At 47.0% G+C, this 21581-nt stretch overlaps 1 protein-coding gene across 2 annotated transcripts in view; it reads right to left on the minus strand.

Moving 5' to 3' along the window:
- The window catches only part of LOC147625624 (uncharacterized), a 55135-nt gene that overhangs the window by 26062 nt on the left and 7492 nt on the right, over positions 1–21581 (minus strand). For both annotated transcript variants that reach the window (XM_086817139.1, XM_086817138.1), the window contains exons 4-10: positions 20626–20687; positions 20408–20463; positions 20222–20293; positions 20016–20081; positions 19777–19841; positions 12855–12890; positions 12538–12614 (exon numbers count right to left, since the gene is read on the minus strand). In XM_086817139.1, coding sequence (XP_086673265.1) covers positions 12538–12614; positions 12855–12890; positions 19777–19841; positions 20016–20081; positions 20222–20293; positions 20408–20463; positions 20626–20687 — 434 coding nt within the window. The remainder of the gene's footprint in view (positions 1–12537; positions 12615–12854; positions 12891–19776; positions 19842–20015; positions 20082–20221; positions 20294–20407; positions 20464–20625; positions 20688–21581) is intronic.

The raw sequence follows: 21581 nt of genomic DNA on the forward strand, positions 1-21581 counted from the left end.
AAGGAGAGGGCAACACTTCAACTGATCAGCATACATGGATCTACCTGATAAACATGGATCTACCTGATATACATGGATCTACCTGATATACATTTTTCAGTATTTTCTACTCAGTATCATCTCAGAGTCTTACAATTCTGTTCTTATAACTGTAGGACAATCAATTTATTGTACTTTTTAGTCTCATTTAGTTGTTCTCTATGATGAGACACCAACTTCAAATGTACTCTCAGTTTTGGTCTCATAGGCCACTATGGCCTCTTAGAGACGTTAATATATCATTTCATTTTCTCTCTCGATAGAAATCGCCTCCCATGACTAGCACTAGAGTCCTCTATGCAATTATACTACAAGAGGGAGAGGGAGTGATTGAGACGAGCTGGACTACCCTCCTCCTTAGCGACATGGCCACCACCATTACCGACACATGTATGGTACTCTAAGGTAGTTGAGTGGTTTCATCCACGTGGCATACACATGGACCGTCTCCCCCCGTTTCAATATAGCTTGCATTCCCCCTACCTTGATCTCTCACGACAGGAGATCAACCGGATCATCCAGTTAGATATACTCGGGCTACACATACACCGATCGGCGGTGTCTCCGTCCAGAGATTGGTAAGAAGTGTGAGTTCTACAGAGATCACTTCTTGAGACTCTCCGAGGATGGATTCTTTGAGATCCCGGGATACATACAGATACACATGTCACATGTTATGCGTATCACGCTCAGGGTATCCTCCCACTACCTGAGAGTAATGAACTGGCAGAGCTGAGAATATCCCACATGAGGAGAGGACATGCACAGTATGCATCATAGGAGCAGTAGAGGATAAGGCCAATTATATGTTCGGTTGCCCGGCTTACTATGAGATACAGGGGAGATTCCGCTGCCTCTTCCGAGAGGGATTCGGACCACTCACACGGTGTACTTGATGGAGCTCAAACGACACAGGGATGTAGTGTTGAGGCAGCATGCTGAGAGCGCCTGGGCCCTGACAAGACACCTCAGGGAGAGCCATCATAGATTTCTCTGTGGTACACACATCCACATCGCAGGCCATGGGGTTTGGGACGTCGAGCTCTACATAGCTTAGTTACTTATGGGACAATTATAGAGGTGCCACGTGGCATATACTGAGATGACCAAGACTAAAAGTACTCCTAGTGAGCACTTATTTCCAACACCCTCCTTAAGTGGACACTAGGAGAAAGACAGAAAGACAAGACTAGAAGATAGACATAAAGACCTATAGACTGAGAGACAAGACATGACAGACAAAGATCCTGAGACACCCCTCCTCAAGTGATATCCTCATATGGGTCCACAAGGATAGGGACAAGATGGATCTAGAACAAGACACAGTCAGATTGATAGACAGATAGACAGACAACAAATAGACAGACAGACAAGACTAGATAGACAGAAGACTGACTGTAGACAAACAGATGGACCTTGAAGACATCCCCTCCTCAAGGGCAATCTCTGCCTCTCGAGTAGGGACAAGAGAGAGGTCCTAGAGCAGAATGAGTAAGACATAGAACCCCTTGACCTACATCATCGGTGGTCAAAGTGGTAGACAAGAAAGATGAAGTAATCAGAAAGCCCACTCCTCATCATAGGAATGAACAGCAAGATCTGCTGATGTAGATGCTGCAGCAACATGGGCTGAGGTAGATGTAGGGGCTGATGTAGAGGTTTTAGAATAGCAGTCCTTCTCTTGGTGATTATCACGGCCACAAATGGTGCATGGATGGGCCTTGAAGCAGTCCTTCTCCATATGATTAGTTTTTCCACAATGGGTGCAAGGCTTTCTTGCCTTAGAACTTCCTTTCTTTGCTAAAAATGCAGTGTCAGTTTTTTGTTGTTGAGTTCTTTCCTTTTCTTGGAGAGCATTGATGATACCTTCAAGAGTAGGATTATTGTGATACTTGAAGGTAGTGACAAGAGTAGCATAGGTGTCAGGTAAGCTTTTGAGAAGCACAGCAATAGCAATATCTTCGGAGATGGGAGACTTCACTGATGCAAGTTGAACCATAAGACTGCGAAAATAATTGACATGAGAGGCTATAGTAGCTCCCTCCTGCATATATAGATCAAAGAATGAGATCATAAGTGCAATCTTAGAGTTTTTAGAGCAGGGTCCAAAAAGGGTATCCAAAGTGATCCATGCTCAAGAAGCAGACTGTATGTCGGAGATGTGATGAATGTAATCATCTCCAAGACCGAGCAAGATGATAGCATAGGCTTTGTCATTCTTGGCAGTGGGAGCATAAGTGATAACTGGCTCAATGTCGGAATCTTCGGGAGCAGCATGGTGAACAACATCCCAAAGACTTTCTTTCATAAGATGGCACTTGATTTTGATTTGCCAAGTATGAAAGTTGGACCCATTGAATTTGTCGATAGACATGAGAGAATGAGTAGAAGAGGCCCTGTGGGAAGGTCTTACCTCTTGCTAAAATGCAAGGGCAATGTCTATTCCCTTACAAGATTGCAGAAATGAATGAAAGAAGAGATCCAAACTGTTTTTTAGAAGCCGGCTCTCTCACCACTTGTCAAGGCCATAGCATGTGACAGCCCATCGAAGCATGAGGAACTAGCAGTTTGCAGATATGAGGATAAGAAAAGGACTGACCAGCAAATTGAAGGATACAATGCACAGTACCTTGTAGACTCTTCAAGAGGAAACGATGGCAGAACTGAATGCAGCAAATAGCTCGTTAACAGGAGGAAACTCGATCTGTAGCTGCTTCTAGATGATGCGCACACTTGAGTTGATGAAGAAGGCAGCCAAAGCAGCAACAGTACAGCGGGCTGTAGCAGTTCCAATATGACGGGCAGCAGCTCCAAGAGAGAGAACAGTAGAGCTGTATGAGCCTGAACAGGGCGGACAGCAAGAAAAGTGGGCGGACAGAAAGTTCAGGCCGGCGGGTTGCTTACTGATATGACGAGCTGCAAAAAAAAAGGCGGCAGATAGTTGTTGGGCTGCTACAGCAGCAAGTCGACTACCAAGAGCAGGGGGGGCAGCACCCAGCTAAGCGGCGACCTGTTCTGAACCAGCAAGAGAGAGAAGAGGGGCAGTCGCTTACAGGAAACAGAGGCAAAGATGAGGGGAGCAAGGATAAACCTGCTCTGATACCATGTTATGAAAAATGGGAAAGAGACAAAGATAAAACTGAAACTGAAATGAGAGCATAACTAGAAGGAAACACAAAACATAGACATACCTTGAGATGAGTGTAGACAAGACACAAGATTGATGCTTTCATTGATGTGACACCCACAATATATAGGTGAGAAGTACAAGATAGAGTAGAGTGACTTATGGGACAATTATAGAGGTGCCACGTGGCATATACTGAGATGACCAAGACTAAAAGTACTCCTAGTGAGCACTTATTTCCAACAGAGAGGAGGGTGGAGTACAAATATCATGCTAGAGCTTCCTTCTGGACACAGGCTAGAGATAGTGTCACCGGCGATTTCTCTGAGATCATAGGCCCACATAGGCAAAGGGATGGTATCCGCAGATTGTGTGGCCAGGATGGATTTATTGTTTCTGATCCTCCTCAAGTTCATGCCATTGCCACAGAATTTTTTCAGATCCCTGATTCCTTCTTTCTAGAGCCCCTCTCTCCATGCAAGTGATGGGTGCGAGGGATCAGGTATGGCAGCACACAAGAGAGGTGGTCCTCACCGCTCTCCAGACCTTCTTGATGACAACCTTCACCTCATAGGAGCGGGATGAGACTCTGCAGGCACTCCCCCTAGGGCAAATACCTTGGGGAAGATGGGCTTATGGTCTCTTTATTTCTTTGTCACTAGGATCTCATGGAAGGCTACCTCTAAGCCGCTTTCAATGAGATTACGGCCACGGGATCGATGCCAAAGAGGCTGACTGAGGGTTTGATCCGTTTGATTCCCAAGGAGGGTGGAGACATACTGGAGATTTGACAGTGGAGACCCATCACCCTCCTAGGGACCGCCTACAAAATCCTAGCCAAAACGTCAGCCGGCACCTTCAGCCTATAGTTTGCTCCATATCTCTCTCTCTCTCTTGCACTCTCTGTTCAGCACATTCTAGTGCCCCTTTGCTTCCACTCTGCGCACTCTTTCACAATCTGGCAAGGATATGAGCAATTTCCTCTCCGCCCAGGAGACCGGTTTATAGGGACTGCGCCTACCTATCCACTCACAGGTCGAGCTTCTTAACTCAAGGTTTGCCGATGACATAGCACCATACCTACCAGGAGATGTGAGGAATCTCCAGAGATTCGCCGATCCCATGGAGATCTTTTGCGATGCATCCGCTGCACAGATCAACTGGCACAAGTCGTGTGGATTTTGGGTTGGCTCCTCGCCCGCCCCAACTTGGAGGCTAGTTGAAGTTTTCAGTAGTGGATCCCGAGCAACACTCCTGTTCGTCATCTTGGATGCCAGGTTGGTATTGACATTTCCCTAGAGCAGCAGCTAGCCCCTCTTCTTCTGAGCATTTAGAGGAAGTTATTATGCTGGAGTTCAACTAGGCTTTCCTTAGCTGGCTGAGTCGTGGTGGCGAACCAGGAGGTTCTTGCCACCATGTCATACATCACTTCCTGTTGGGCCTTCTCCCAGTCATGCATTGGTTAGGTTGAGCGGTTGATCCGCAACTTCCTCTGTGCCGGTAGTGATGGGAGGCCCGCATGGGCCAAGGTGGCGTGGAGAGTGATCATTTAGCCTCACCATCAAGGGGGCTTTGGCATCATCGATCCCTCTATTCAAAGTCGAGTCCTACTGGACAAGTTGATCATTCATGGACTTCTTATGAGTGGTGAACCCTGGAAGGACTTCCTCTTAGCTTGGATCTCAACCCGCACCCCCGAACTGGGTGGTCCCTAGCCCCAAAGTCCGAGATGGATCTTTACAAAGATGCGGGCCCGTGGCTTTAGCTCAGCATTCGAGGACAGATTTGCAGCCAACCTCCCTTCAGCTTGGGACCACCTCAAACAAGCTTCAACAGTCCTCCCCAGCTTTAGCAAAGGGGCGCTCCCGACAAGCCTTGATATGGAACCCTCTGGTCCAGTTACCCAGTGATCACATGTTGGGTACCCGTCCGCACGTATCGTGAGGAGCTCCGGCATGGGCCTAGTGTAGTCTCTCGGGGATTGGTTACTTTTCAAATAGCTTCCCCCAAAGGACTAGGTGAGGAGCCTCGCTGGGATATGAAGCAGGCACAGACTTAGCCTTGACTCCGATTCTTCCATCTCCCCCCCCCCCCCCCCCCCCCCCGAGTAGCTACCTCGATCCCATCCCGGACCCTCCTCTCCTACAATGGTTGGGAGTGTTCACCACACATGACATACCTTTGGCAATGCATGGTGCTGACGAGAGTTTAGTCTTCCTCACTTATTATATCGGACCGCATGGGAGACTTGTCAGAGCAACAACCCTCCACCAATCAAGGTGGCCAGAGAGGACTTTTGGCGGTTATGTTTATGGGACGGCCGCCTGCTCACGCGCCTTCAGTGGGATCCGGGAGAGTGGAGATGGCAGAATCCCTTTCCTAGAGAGGAGGCTCCTGGTGCCCCCTTCTTTGCTTACACAACACGGCCAGGCCGTAGGATAAGATGCATGAGATTGAGGGCACTCCAGCAACAGTGCAGCACTGACAGTCCCAGGGCCTATCTCCTCACTCTCTTTCAGATTTCTAGAAGAGTCTGTGGGACAGTTTTTGACCTGCGGAAGATTATACTCTTTCAGTAATAAGTAGTTAGCCCCAAGGGCCTAGCACTTGGCACTTGGTTGGCCATCGAAGGTAGATCAATAGTATGTTCTAGGTATGGCCATCTACAGGAGTCCCAACGTCATTGCCTTTGGGATTGCCTGAAGGCTTAGTAGGTTTGGCAAAGGATTCTCCGTATCTTCACTATATGGACCGGGCTCCCCTCCCCCATAGTTACTTGGGGCACAGTTTCTTGGGCCACCGAGGCCAAGGCAGCCATGGCATATGAGGAGGAGGGTGGGGGGACTGGCATTGCAAGCTTCTCATCATCGGATCTCCACAGCTCCAGTTCGAGTTCCCTCTTCACTTCACTAGACTCCAGGGGGCTGAAGCAAGAGAAGGGAGATTTGTAGTAGTATTGTTGCGTGGCAAATTTGGTGAGCTCACTATAGCGAGGCCATCGAGGGCACCCCCACTCCACCAATGGAGTCCATCCAGAGCGTATGGCTCGATATCATTCACACCCTCTATGGACACTGGGGGAAGCTTCAAGGTGGCTCTGATCGCATACGGAAGCACCTCGAGGCTTTCCTGCGGACTTGGCATCATAGTCTGTTTCTCACTCTCAGCGGTGGTGAGCCCACCTCGCATTATAGACCACCGGTATGGTTGTTCCATCACACAAACAACCCCCCAATTTTATGAGGTAGCCTCCCTTGTTACAACCCCACAGATCTCCTAAACACAAAATACAATTGATTAGTACAAACCCCCTAAGAGGGATGATAGCTCACCTCTGAACCATAGGTTCTATGCTTCGAACCACCCTCGTGCTAGGGGCAAAGGTCTAACTCCCACTGATCCATGTTAGTCTACCCCATAGAGGCCTTCGGCATGCCGATCTATGCTCTGCCACATACGTGGCCAAAGTCTTGGTCAAACTTTGACCAATAGTGAAGTTATGACAATAATAAACCATGTTTCACTTATATAGTGCCCGTTGTTGCTATGAATAACCATCCGTTTGTAAATAGCTACTATAAATAACCATCCCTTTATAAAATAGCCAATACACATGGATTTATTAATAATAACCTTAGCCACCCGTATTAGCATGCTTTCTTCTAATCCCAAGGCTCCCCTATCTCTACTCGATTAGGCCACTAATCGTGAGGATTAGCACTAGGTACGTAACACTCCTCCCCCTAGAGCTCCCCCTATAGCGGCCAGCCTAGGGAGGAGAGCTCCCCCCCTCCTTTTTTTCATTTTGATTATCGCTCCCTCTACGGAGCTGAGTCTGTGTTTAGCTTGCATGGTTGTTCTTTTTGGTAACTAATAGAAGGATCCCTTTTCCATTTTAAAAAATAGATCCCCAAGTGTGCAGATCTCTGTACACAAAGCCGACCTTCATGGTGCGATTGAAACAATAAACAACAGTGGAACCTACTCGCCTTGAGGTATAGTTCTCCCACAAAGACCACCTAGTTGCATTGACAGCCTTGGTTGACGCCGAGGCTAGTCACAATGTAATGTCTTGGGAGACGAGGACCTCATTGAGCCACCAGCCCCCTAACACCATCCGCAGCTATCCTCACCGCAGTAAAGAATAGTCAATCCATAACCGTCGGTTGTTTTAAAGCACAATTTTACATTGGCACTAATCCCGCATCGTGCAAGTTGTATGTGACCCATGTGCATACAATGAAAGAGAGTATCATCCTTGGGAGGGGATGGATTGCGGCCATTGATTGCGTAATCAATTGGCAAAGAAGAATCGCTACACTCGAGCTTCCCCAAGGAATGGTTATTGTACCCTTCGTGGACGAGGACACCCCAAACCTTTCAACATCCCAAGCATCGCCTTTCAATTACAGGCCATTACCTCAAGTAACCCCTAACACCCCACATCCCTCTGTCTCACTACATCGATCGCCCCCTCAAACCCTTATGGAGATCCAAAACCTCGTTGGCAGAGACGAAGAGCACCCCTCAAATTTCCAGATTAGACCAGTTTTATGTGGATGAGTGGGCTTGAGGACGAGGTGGCATGGTTGGTATTCTAGCACGCACAACTTTCTCCGATCATACACTTGTCATTCTGTCCCTAGAGAACCCATGGATGCAAGACACATTTGAGCACCCAGATCCCAGACTCCCTTAGCCACGATTCCAAGATTTGCAGTAGGATTGAGGAGATTTGGGAGAGTCTAGATTTCCACCCTGGATCAGCCATAGGATCTTTGGACGCACGCCTTGGAGAGATCAACAGTCTGTTTATAGGAGGCCGCACAGAGTAGACTGGCTGACTTCAGAGGGCAGGAGAGCAGCATCTGTCGAAGCCTTGCCACTTTGCAGCGGCTTTAGGAGAGTACCCTGGATAGCCCGTGGATTGAGGCCCAGTTGGCTACAGCCCGTACAGAACTTAGCTCCATTAAGGAGTGGAGGGTTGAGTACAGATACCATGCTAGAGCCTCCCTTTGGACCCAGGTGGGAGACAGGGTCACCTGAGATTTCTTTGAGATTTCAACCCCCCACATGTGGAGGGATGGTATCCACAGGTTGCGAGGCCAGGATGGATCCATATTTGCTGATCCTCCCTAGGTGCGAGCCATTGCGACCGATTTCTTCCATTCCCTTCTCACATGTGCCCCCCTATGCTCTTAGGTGTTGGTTCAGCCATAGGAACTTTGGACGCAGACCTTGGAGAGATCAGCACACTGTTACAGGAGGCCGCACAGAGCAGACAAGTTGGCTTCAGAGAACATGAGAGCATCATCTGTCAGAGCCTTGACCTCCTTGCACAGCGGCTTCAGGAGAGTACCCGGATAGCCCGTGGATTGAGGTTGGCTACAGTCCATATAGAGCTTAGCTCCATTGAGGAGTAGAGGGTTGAGTATGGATACCATGCTAGAGCCTCCTTTTCGGCCCAGGTGGGAGACAGGGTCACCGGAGATTTCGAGCACCCACATGCGGAGAGATGGTATCCATAGGTTGCGAGGCCAAGATGGATCCATAGTTGCAAATCCCCCCTAAGTGCGAGCCATTGCCACGGATTTCTTCCGTTCCATTCTCACATGTGCCCCCCTATCCTCTTAGGTGTTGGATGCACGTAAGCAGGTTTGGCGGCACACAAGACTTTCCTGTTGACACTCTTTACTTCGGAGGAGCTTGCTGAGGCTCTGATGGCACTCCCTAGGGGCAAATGCCCAAGAGAAAAAGGACTTCCGGTTTCCTGAATCCTCATTTCTTCGCCATTGGGATCTCATGGAAGGTGGCTTCAAAGCTGCCTTCAATGAGATTATGACCATGGACTCCATGCCAAAGAGGCTATCAGAGGAATTGATCCATTTGATTCCCAAGGAGGGTGGTGACAGATTGGAGACTCAGTAGTGGTGGAGAATCACCACCTTCCTAGGGACCGCCTACAAAATCTTAGCCAAAGCCATCAACCGGTGACGCAACTGCAACCTTTCCTCCCTGATTTGATTCATGGCACATACAAGTTTCATCCAGGATCAGAGCATTCTGGACAAACATCTTCACTTTTTGGGAGGTGATCACTTCGGCCAGGTTGAGGCTCAGGGAGCTAGAGGTGACAGATTTCCGCTCTCTCGCTCGGTCCAGCAGAGCTGTCCACCCCCACTGGCACCTTATCTCTTATTGTTTGTTGCCGAGGCCATTACCAGTTCTCTCTCCGCTCAGGAGACAGGGCTACAAGGGCTGCATCTTCCCATCTGCGTCCTGGTGGAGTTGCTTGACTCAGAGTTTGTTGATGACAAAGCAGCATACTTTACCCGGAGATGCGATATAGATCTTCTGCCATGCATCCGGCGCACAGATCAACTGTCAACAAGTCGTGTCGATTCTATGTTAGCTCATCATCCGTAGCTCATCATCCGTGGAGGCCAGTTGAGCTCTTCAATGGATCTCGAGTGGCACACCAGTTCGCTATCTTGGTGGATGTCGTGTTGGTATTGATATTTCCCCGGAGCAGCAGCTAGCCCCTCTTCTTCAGAGCATTTGAAAGAAGTTGCTATACTAGAGTTCAACCAGGCTTTCCTTAGATAGCCGGGTCGTGGTGTCGAACCAAGTTCTTCTCGCCACCATGTGGTTATCACCTCTTGTTGGGCCTTCTCCCGGGCTTGCATTGGTCAAGTTCAGTGGTTGATCCGCAACTTTCTTTGGACTAGTAGCGATGGGCATCTTGCCCGAGCCAAGGTGGCCTGAAGAGTGATCATTCAGCCTAGAAACATGGGGGCGTGGGCATCATCGCCCCCTCCATTCAGAGCCGCGCCCTTTTGGGCAAGTTGTTGGTTCGTGGACTTCTTCCGGGTGGCAAGCGTTGGAAGGACTTCCTCCTAGCCAAGATCTCCACCTGCACTCCGGTTTTGGGAGGTCCTTGGCCCCCAGAGTACGAGATCGTTGTATTTATATATGGTACAAAAAGGTCGATAAATGCTTGTACATGGTTTGGGCCCTTGGTCACCCCCACCCGCGTTGACCTTTGGCCCTACATATGCTCTACTGATGAATGAATGACTTAACTACTGAATGAAATTGATGATTGAATGAATGATGAACTTCATGCTTATACATATGTTTGGGGATGCAGTCGGCCAGCTGTCCCTGCTGTCAGCCTGCTGTGGACAAGGACCTAAATAAAATACTGATAAAATCGTGCTTTTGTTTGTTGCCCCTACCACACCTATTGCCCTTCGTCTCGCCCTTAGCCGACTGCTGTACAGAGGCCTACTGCCAGCCCACAGCCCTTCTGTACCTCATGATGATGCTGACAATGCTGGTGCTGATGATTATGATGATGATGATGATGATGATGCTAATGTTGATGCTTCTGCTGAAGCTAAAGATGATGCTGATGATGACTCTAATGCTATTGCTAACTGCTTCACTAATCACAGATTAAGACAGTTCATGCTGAAGATCAGCAATGTCACGGGTGTGCATGTGACATTCCCTTTTGCTAAACTTGATGTCAGGGTGGACACTCTGTCATCCTTCCTCCCTGGACTGCAACTAACTTTAAATCGCTACTGACTTTGACTTTACTGATGACTGATATTTTTGTCTGAACGCCTTCACTCTTGATCTCCACTTCCAAGTCTTGATGAAGAACTAAGCATTTGTTCATTGTTGTCCCCATGCCTACTTTCCCTTAACCTTGACACAGCGTCGGGTCACCTACCGGAACTGAGGAACTGATCATGCATGTTGCTAGGCCTTTGGAAATGATCTAAGAGCTTGATGAGGTACTAGGTATGCGTACCTACCCTTAAGGAATGCTTCCTCTGGCTTCGCCTGTTTGCAGAACACTCCATCTGCAGCCCTGCTACATTCTTTCTGCTGGAACTATGCACCTTCCTTGGGACATAGCTTAGTGGGCTGAGCCTGAATGCTCTGATACCAATGTTGCATGCGTGGAAGCCTTGCTGTACTGATCCACAGCCCTAAGCTTGATTAAGAACATTGATGCTGAATAAAGCATAATAAGACAGAGGAGAGAGAAGAAGAGAGAGAGAGAGATTGGGTGTTAGGGTTTTTTGTATTTATATATGGTACAAAACGGTTGATAAATGCTTGTACATGGTTTGGGCCCTTGGGCAGCCCCAACGGGATTGACCTCTGGCCCTACATATGCTCTACTGATGAATGAGCTTGATGATTAAATGAATGATGAACTTCATGCAGACGCTGCCGGCCTACTGTCATCTGGCCCTTAGCCTACTGCTGTACAGAGGCCTGCTGCCAGCCGACAGCCCTTCTGTACTCCTCATGATGATGCTGACAATGCTGGTCCTGATGATGATAGTCCTGCTGATGATTACGATGATGATGAAGATGATGATGCTAATGTTGATGCTTCTGCTGATGCTAGAGATGTTGATGATGATGCTGATGATGCTACTGCTAACTGCTGCACTAATCAGGGATCAAGACAGTTCATGATGAAGATTAGCAATATCACAGGCGTGCACGTGACACCTATCCACCTCAGATGGGAATCTCCATCACTTTGCAAACGCTATCGAGCTCTTTTGCATTGTTATCGATGTGCATATCAACTAGCATAAGTCATGCGGTTTCTTGATGCGCCCCCCCCCCTTCCAAAAAAAAAAACCGACTTGGCGCCCAGTTGATGCTTTCAAACCAATTCCCATACACACTTCAGCACGTTATCTTGGATGTCAAGTGGGCATCAAGATCACCCGGAGGAAGGTACTATACTAGAGCTCAACTTGCCTTACTCTTGCTGGCCAAGTTGTAGTGACCAACCAGGTTTTGCTGGCTACCATGTGGTACCTTGCTTCATGCTAGTAGGCCTTCTCCCACTCATGCATTGGCCAGGTTCAGAGGCTTATCCATAACTTCTTGTGGTCCGGCAACGCCGGACATGCTGCTAGGGCCAAGGTCATAGTTGTCAAAAGTGACTAATAAAATGGTTCTTCAACCGTTCAATCCCCTAGGGCCTACACCAATTGAAATACTAAACAAATATTCAATATCCCTCGTCTTGTTGCCGACTTGATCGACTCCATTGCAAATTCCGACTCAACCACACGACTCTTCCAAGGGTGGAAGCCTAGGGACTACCCAAAACTCATCACATAAACGCAAATTTAGGCAGGTTACAGCTTCAGTAACTACTGAGACCATTTTATTCAACAAAAAATAATGTGACACTAGATGAAGAAAGGGTCTTCCACTTTGTTAGTGAGGTGCATGCAGCCCTCTAGAAGCAAACAGGTGCATGGATTTTGCATGATAATGTGACAGCATCCTTTGTTAAGTCTCTTGCAAGAAGAGTTGGTGTATACCTGGAAATATGGGCTTTCCATTTAAAAGCTCCCCCAAAATACATCCACTTGACCACATGTCAACTCCAAAAGTATATCTAGTTGCAATCATTAAAATAGTAATGTTCATATTATTATGTGAACATTGAAGTAATAATGTTCACATTGCTTGTGTTGTGATCAGCTTCTTAATGTGGATTGAATCTAGACCCTTTCAAGCTGTAATTAAATTTGACTTTAACTCTGGATTATCACTAGAGATTTTCCTTAGCTTGTCTAGAACCAATATTTAAGTTGAATTTTAAGCGATTCATTTGAATTTGTGCAGATTACCATACTTTGTTGAGCCAAGAAGAATTTCGGGGGCTCTGTACCTGGATTATTTTGATCATGCATACAAGAGTCCTTTTTAGAATTTCTTATTAAATCTTATCAAATTAAACCAAGGCATAAGGTTCTACAAAGGTGAAAACACAATCACATGCCTGCAATGTGGTCTGATTAAAAACAGTAATAACACACCAGCTATCTTCAAACATGACAACCAAGAAGCCACACTTTTCACTTCATGAGGGTCTCCTCACAAAGCTTCAAACCACCAACTTCATCAAGCTCGTATCATCAACGCTACGCAACGTTGTTATAGGCAATGCCCCATTACTTTCAGTCAAGTCAAAAACTTGTCTAAGAAATGATGTAATCAGGTAGATGGTCGTGGATCTCATAAAAAGCTTTATTTTGATACTCAACGTGTCACACGTCCACTCATCATGTGAGGTTAACACGCCACATTAGTGCTGTGAATAGGTGACATGCAACAATATGTGTGATGTAAGGAAGGCTTGTGCCCCAAGCACATAGTCAATGTTGCCAAGTTGATGGACCGTCAAACATGGGAACCCCTTGACTCATCAAAGGGCAAGGTGCATGATGTGAACCATCTCACAAAAAGGAGAGAATGCTTTCTACAACGGCCCATCAAAGACACATGAACATGCTAGTTCAAATTTCAAACTCAACAAGCATGCCAGTGAAGGGCATTCTGCATCTTGTGATTTCGGTTCCGCCATTGGCATCTCCTCACATGTACTCGTCTCATTGAGGATCAGAACATTGATGTCCACGTAGTTGTGCCTAAAGAAAACAAGAGTGTATAAAACGATTACCAGGACAGAGCGCACAGGGTTTGATTACTTATAATGGGGTACAACTACAAGATATCATTCTTTTATTGGGTTTTGCAAGGGGTTGGCAAGGCAAAGATGACCTTTGAGAAATTAGGGGTTAAAATACCATTTTCCATTTTGCCTTCATCGAACAGGTATGTAATGCTTGGGCTACACAACAGGATACCTCTGTCATATACTTGCATGAGAGTGATGACTAGACATGGAAACAACAAGCTTTTCTCAAGCTCTACCCGATGAGAGCTGTAACATGAGTAATTGGTTATTATTACCAACAGTGCCACACCATGGCCTGACAGTGCACCTCCTACAATGTCACAAGCATCAGGCAACTGACCACAAAAATGCATGTCCTAACAAGGGCATATAACACTCTTGTTTTCTTGTGCCTAAAGAAAACAAGAGTGTATAAAATGATTACCAGGACAAAGCACACAGGGTTTGATTACCTATTATGGGGTACAAGATATCATTCTTTTATTGGGTTTTGCAAGGGGTTGGCAAGGCAAAGATGACCTTAGAGAAATTAGGGGTAAAAGACCATTTTCCATTTTGCCTTCATTGCACAGATATAATGCTTGGGATACACAACAGGATATCTCTGTCATATGCTTACATCAATGCTTGCATGAGAGTGATGACTAGACATGGAAACGAGAAGCCTTTCTCAAGCTCTACCCGATGAGAGCTGTAAAATGAGTAATTGGTTATTATTACCAACAGTGCCACACCATGGCCTGACAGTGCACCTCCTACAATGTCACATGCATCAGGCAACTGACCACACAAAAACATGTCATAACAAGGGCATACCTAGGGTAAGGGTCAGAGAACCGATTTTTAAAAAGGACAAAAAAGGCTACACGAGACCAAATGGCATGCCCAGGTACATGTAGTACGCATTGTCCTCGCTGAGTCTGGGGCAGGGAACCAAAGGAGCCAAGAAGCAGACAAAGGCAAGCAAAGGGAAGCCCATGCTGCAGCGAGGACCAGCCAGTACATGCAGGCAGTTTGGGTAGCCAAGCAGACCCAAACTGGGGACAAATAAGAGGCTCAGGACTGCAGCCATTTTATTGTTTATAATGGTTTAATAACCTTTGATGACTAAAAAATTATTATTGAAGGCATGCGTTTTTAATGTTTGCTTTTGGCGTTTTTGAGAAAAGCGAATCACCTCTTTTAAAAAGGCGAAGGGTGGCGCATGGAGGGGCGCGCATCCCCTTGCCGTGTGGAGTCAGCGCCGCTACGCGTGGTATATACGGCTACCATAGGCGGCTACCAGGCGGCTGCGCAAGGGCTACAGCAGGGGGCTGCTGCGTATGGGCTACAGGCGGCGGGTGCTGCTGCGCATGGGCTACAAGGCAGGCGCTGCTGCGCATTAGCTACAGCCAGGCGGGCTGCAGCCAGCAGAGGGGCACCAGGCGGCTGGGCTACAGCCAGCAACCGGTAACCAGGCGGGCAGCAACGGGCAGCCAGAAGGAGGCACCAGGTGGGAGGCTTTTTGCGGCGTGGAGCAGTGCCATGTGCGGGTGCTGGCGGCTGCGCGTGGAAGCAGCCAGTAGGGACTTATCCAGGTGACTGTTGGGTTGGACAGCACAACTCTATCTTTCTCTTGGAAGGAGGCAAGTTGAAGGAAGCACCGAGGGGCTAACAGCCAAGGGGTTTCTCTCTCTCTCTCTTCGCAAGCAGGTTTTGTTTACGAGATTAGGATGCAGAGGATCACACTACATATGCACAGGATGATGTTCTTGGAAGAGATGTGTTGTTGCTCTTCATCTTGGACTTATGTGTATTCAGGGATTGCTTGACACGTCCTCTATCTTTCTCTCTCTAGGTTTTGGCAACAGTGTTTGGATGGTATATCTGTCATGGAAACAAGACATTGGTTTTTTCGAGAAGAAACAGGACTTTGGTATCGAGGAAACAGGCCTATGGTTTATGGATAGAGGTCTATGGTTTATCGGATACAGATCTTTGGTTTCATGTGGAAAGCGTGTCTTTGGATTCATGTGAACAGGTTCTAGTTTTCTCGAGGTTACATATGCAAGCTGTGACTATAGGAAGGACATGTGGTTTGGTACAGCCCTACTGCTGTTTGGGAAAGGATTGTGGAATCCATTTCGCAGATAAAACAACATCCTTCCTTCTTGAGCTTTAAAGCCCTAAGGAGTCGTTTCTTCTTCGCAAGTGTCGAACTTGAATGCTTCGAAGGTTGGTCCAAAGACTTTCCTTCAGTCATGTTAGCCATAGGTGCAGAGAACTTTCTTTTATGCTTGTTCCCCTGCTCGGTAACAAGTTTCGACTTGGAAGAGACCATTGTATCATCATAGATACGAGCTGAATGAATGGCCTCGTCCAATGTTTTGCATTTGTTATTTTTAACTTGTAAACGGTATGAGTCTAGTAAACCAGCTACGAAGAACCCCAAAAGAGTAGTGGGATCCATCTTTGTAGCTTTCATCTACAAGTCCCTAAACTTCTGGAGGTAGACCTCATAAGTGAGGTGCTGCGAGGTCATGGTCAAAGCTGTAAACCGAGCAACAATATCATAATCATCCTCTTTCTTGAGGAATTCCTTCTTGAAGACGTCTTCGAATTGTGCCCAAGTTGTTGGCTTAGGGTTGAGTTCCTTCCACCAAAGCAAAGCTTTGCCGGAGAGGAAACCTACTGCTAACTGGATCTTTTTTCCATCATCATATGGATGAAACTGAAAATGGACCTGCCACTTATGTAGCCAAGTGTCCACGATCTCCTTGGTACGCTGCTTTTGCTCGCCCCCGAACGGTTCCAGAGTAATGTTGGGGCCCAAAGCAGAGGCCAAGGTATCCATACCCGAAAGAGTAGAGAGGGTAGTGGTGAAGAGAGAGATGGAGTTCTGCAAGGCTTGCATCTGGGCGGCAATTTGTGCCTGACGTTCCGAAGAAGAAGCTTTGAGAGCAACTTTGAACTCTTGGAAATCTGATTTTGACACATAATCGTCAAAAAGATCGGCATCGGTCTCTTCCGTAGCCGGCAAGCCTTCGCGTTCGACAAGGGGCTCCAACTCTGATTCTTGGGTCGACATCATGAAGAGGGCAAGTGGAGAGAAAATTCAATCTTTGCACAATAAAAGTGCAAGGGAACTTGAGAGCTTGAGAGCTTGAAAACTTGAGAGATGTGTAGCAAGAAGCCAACTTAAGGGGTTTATATAACTATTCCCAAAAGCTATTTGAGCTTTTGCTTTTGTGTTTATATCTATATATATATATGTATATATATATGTATATATATATATGTATATATATATATGTATATATATATGTATATATATATGTATATATATAACACCTTTAAACCTTGGAGGGGGCTTTTAAACTCTTTTTTTTTTAATAAACTTTAAAAAAAAAACAAAAGCAAGCCCAATTCGGCAAGTGCTTTCCCTGTTTTTTTTTTTCCTCTTACCTCCTGGATTAACATCGCCGGCTGCCTGCATTGCTGACGTCATCCACCGGCTGCCTTCGCCAGCCTTCTGCTATCGCCTTACGTGCTGTCGGCGCCCCTTCATGCAAGTCTGCGTGGTGGTCTGTGCCAGCTTGCCTGCGTAGGCCTGGCCACAAGGCGGCGTAGGCCTGGGTGCCTGCCGGCCTGGCCTAAGTGCCTACGTAGGCCTGGCCTTGGCGCCTGCCGGCCTAGGCGCCTGCCTACGTAGGCTTGGCCTACTGCATACGTGCGCCTCCAACAACCACACGACCAGCATGCGACCGCCCGTCAACAGCACACGACTAGCACGCGCATGCGACCCTACATAGCCAATCCATCACTTCTCTTGCTCTTTCTCTCTTTCGAGTTCAACCAAAACAAACGAACATGCTTTTTTTCTGTTTTCTCTCACCTGAAACTGTTTACACAGTTCAAAACATCTTTCCTCTTCTTTGCAAAGCAAAAAACCCTTTGTAGACCACAATCACTATCATCACGGGTTCCTATGACGAAAAAACAACATACTGAATCTGAAAAACATCAGTATGCATAGAAAAACAGCAAGCTTTTTGAACACATACCTTTCTTCGACCTCATCTTCTCTACCTACCGACTTGCTCGTTCACGAGGCACGCTCTGATACCACTGTCAAATCCCCATAGATCTCGTGAAACGCTCCTGGTACGAGACTCGAAACCTGCAAACAAACAAACAACAAGGGGGATGCAGGCCTGACTCACCTCCCAACCATGACAGCCGTGGGCAAGCCCACAGTCTTGGCTGTCCCCACCGAGCCACGAGCTGAGCTAACTAGGTTGACATACCGACCAATCTCCTCCTCGCGACGTCCCATACCGCCACAAAGCTACCCTCGCAGGCCTCGAGATTACTGCCGGCCTCGACTGCGTGAAGCAGGTGCACATCTGCACTAGATCCAGGCTCCAAGACCATAGAGCTCTCACGAATCTCGCGAGACTCTATATGACTAATGACTAACCTTGGCCACCCTTTTATAGGCTCTTGGCCGGTCATCGGGCGTCCACACTTGGACGCCCGCCCGTCCATACTTGGGTGCCTGCCCGTTAGTCTATCCCTAACTCAGCTCGCCAATCAGCCTGCCTAGCTCCAAGCTTCCCCAAACCTCGAAGCTAGTCTTGTGTGCGTGTAGCACACGGTAGATACACACTGTGCTCTGATACCACTGTCAAATTCCCATAGATCTCCTCGTGAAACGCTCCTGGTACGAGACTCGAAACCTGCAAACAAACAAACAACAAGGGGGTGCAGGCCTGACTCACCTCCCAACCATGACAGCCGTGGGCAAGCCCACAGTCTTGGATGTCCCCACCGAGCCACGAGCTGAGCTAACTAGGTTGACGTACCGACCAACCTCCTCCTCGCAACGTCCCATACCGCCATGAAGCTACCCTCGCGGGCCTCGAGATTGCTGCCGGCCTTGGCTGCATGAAGCAGGTGCACGTCTGCACTAGATCCAGGCTCCAAGACCATAGAGCTCTCACAAATCTCACGAGACTCTATATGACTAATGACTAACCTTGGCCACCCTTTTATAGGCTCTTGGCCGGTATTCGGGCGTCCACACTTGGGCGCCTGCCCGTCCATACTTGGGTGCCCCCGCCCGTTAGTCTATCCCTAACTCAACTCGCCAATCAGCCTGCCTAGCTCCAAGCTTCCCCAAACCTCGAAGCTAGTCTTGTGTGCGTGTAGCACACGGTAGATACACACTGTGCACATGACATGGTTGGGCAATAGAAAACCAGGTTGGCTGCATAAAAATGGTCATGGGCTGGTCATAAAGGGGTCGAGCAGGCTGATTCCTTATCAAGAGTCACAATTGGCCCTTTTTAAAGGCACTCCTCCCTTCCCGCTGATGGGCTGGTCGCAAAGTGGTCATGGGCTGGTCATGACTCGTAAAGGGGTCGAGCAGGCTGATTCCTTATCAGGAGGCACAATTGGCCCTATTTAAAGGCACTCCTCCCTTCCTGCTTCATCATATCTCAGATATAGAACTGAGGCATCAACGATCAATCATCTGGCATCAAGAACTCTACACAAAAGTAACTACGACCAGCAATTGAATCTCCTGAATCTACCTCAGACCAGCAGACAGCCTGCTTGAACACCTGCTAATGAACACCACCTTGTGTTCACCTCCAGTTCAGCCCCAAAAATCAGTCAGCACGGAGTTCAGCCCAACGTCAGTCCAGATTGCAGACTCATGCTGATCCAATGCATTGTACTCATTAATCAAGCAAATACACTGCAAGGTGGGGGACCTTCAATGATGCTCTTCTCTCTTTATTCTCTTCAGTAACAAGTTTTAACGCACCTTAAACCAGTAATCTTCTTCTGCTGGTGCATGTAACAGACTGATTGCTATAAGCAGCACCCGTGTGCACACAGGGAGGGAGGGAGGGAGAGTTGTGGTGTTGGGGGGTTGACGCGCGTGCCCGGGGGGGTGGGGGGGGGGCAGCGGCATGTGATGATGAAAGCATGTTTCTTACCCTACTTAATGCAAACACCAAACCTCTAACAAAATAAGGGCTGATCTTCAAGATGGCGAGATTAGAAAAACTGCACTGAAGGTACTTACCAACGAGTTGCCACATAATCTGTCAGAATTGGACTTTGACCAGTGTCATCTTTTAATTGTGCAATCTACACTCACCAAAATCCCGATCTTACATTTGAGTCAATCGAAAAAGGCCTTTGAGGTGTGCCTCACACAGTCTTATGCATAAAATGTATAATGACTGACAGGTCCAAGAGGCAAATGCCTCCATCAATAAAACAAACAGATATGTGAAATCAATAAAGATTGGAAGAGCTTACAGAACGAGCTAAGCCAAAGTCTGCCAGTTTTACTTGGCAGTCTGAATCCAGTAACAGATTGCTTGGCTAGAAAAATCAAAATGGTCAGTGAGCAAATTTAGGTGTCCCTTTGAAAAATTAAAAAAGATAATCAATTGCTCAAACTTAAACATGATGCTCAGCTAAGATGTCTTTCTGTGTTGAATGTTTAACTGATGGGGATTTACTTTGATGTCTCGATGTAGCAACTCGGCAGAATGCAAGTACTTCAAGGATTTAAAGAGCTGGTACATAATAAACTGCCATAATATATTTAACCATTTGTTACTATACCTCTGCCCTTGTTTTCAAAACTGCCCCAAACTAATCAAAGTGCCAGTGCCTGTGCCTGTGCAGCAAAAACAAAAAGGCACCTGCTTGTGGACTTCCTCAAGAATGTTGGCCCTAATGACAGCATGCAAATCAGTCTCTGCAGAAAAACTTATATAAAGATCTTTCAGATCACATATCTCAAACAGTCCTTGCAGTGCAGCATATCTACAGATGTACATCTTTCTTTTCAACAACCATGTGCTTCATGGATTTACTACCTTATCTTCTTAAACTAAAATTCTGGTTGTAGAAGACAGACCCATGTACTCGAAAACGAGGTAAAGGTCACGATCATTCTCTGCTTTCAGAACATTCAATAGCCTGAAAAGAAAACGGACATTAGTCTTCAGTGTGTCATGTGCCATGCTAGAAAAAGAGCCCACCAAAAAGGTGAATCGGGACACACCAAAATTTCTAGCCCATACAACATCCTTATTTGAATTATTTGAAGAATATCTTGAATAAGCTTTGTGTAGCATTAGTCTCATTGCTTTCGTTAGTAGTGGCCTAGTTGATTCAACGGAATAATGGATAAATCTGAAAACACCACCGTTTTCCCTTGGCTGGAGTAGGCCTTCAGTGTCATGCTGAGGTATGTCCCTTTCTTGGTTAACGGAGTACCTTCTATCCACTCCTTAGCATCTTCCCACAGTGTAGGGGTGTTTCACAGCAACAAGGGCCCTATTGGCATGTTAATCTTATGAAAGGAATCCCATAAGAGTGGCCATATCCCATGGTCTTGCTGTTCCATGTTGGGATTTTCTATGTAATCCTCTAGAAAAAAGGATCTTGGGGAACGAATTTCATCTTCATTTGTAAACATATGTGCCATGAGATCATCCCCAAAGTCATGGTTAGAGCTACGCTCATCCTCCCTTTGCTCAAGGATTAGTTCCCGAGGTTTCCATGGAGTCTACCATTGTGCCAATTCATTGTAATATTGTCTAGGCGTCCAATAAGCAGCCAAGTGTTATTGGGTTATTTAGTTGGACATTATTAGGGTATGTCACGTTTGTGACTAATCTCCTATTTCAGCCCTTGATTACCCTTAATCATTGTAATCATTGAAAGGACACCAGTGAAGGGATACATCCTATCACATGGGTCATCACTTAAGGACACATCTCTTCAAAGAAACACCTATTGATGAAAGGACACATCTCTACATCCAAAGGATATGACTATTCATTCAAGAGCCACACCCCTATACAAAGG

This window comes from Cibotium barometz, chromosome 23, assembly GCF_041138505.1.
Source record: "Cibotium barometz isolate CiBa-2024 chromosome 23, ASM4113850v1, whole genome shotgun sequence".
NCBI lineage: Eukaryota > Viridiplantae > Streptophyta > Polypodiopsida > Cyatheales > Cibotiaceae > Cibotium > Cibotium barometz.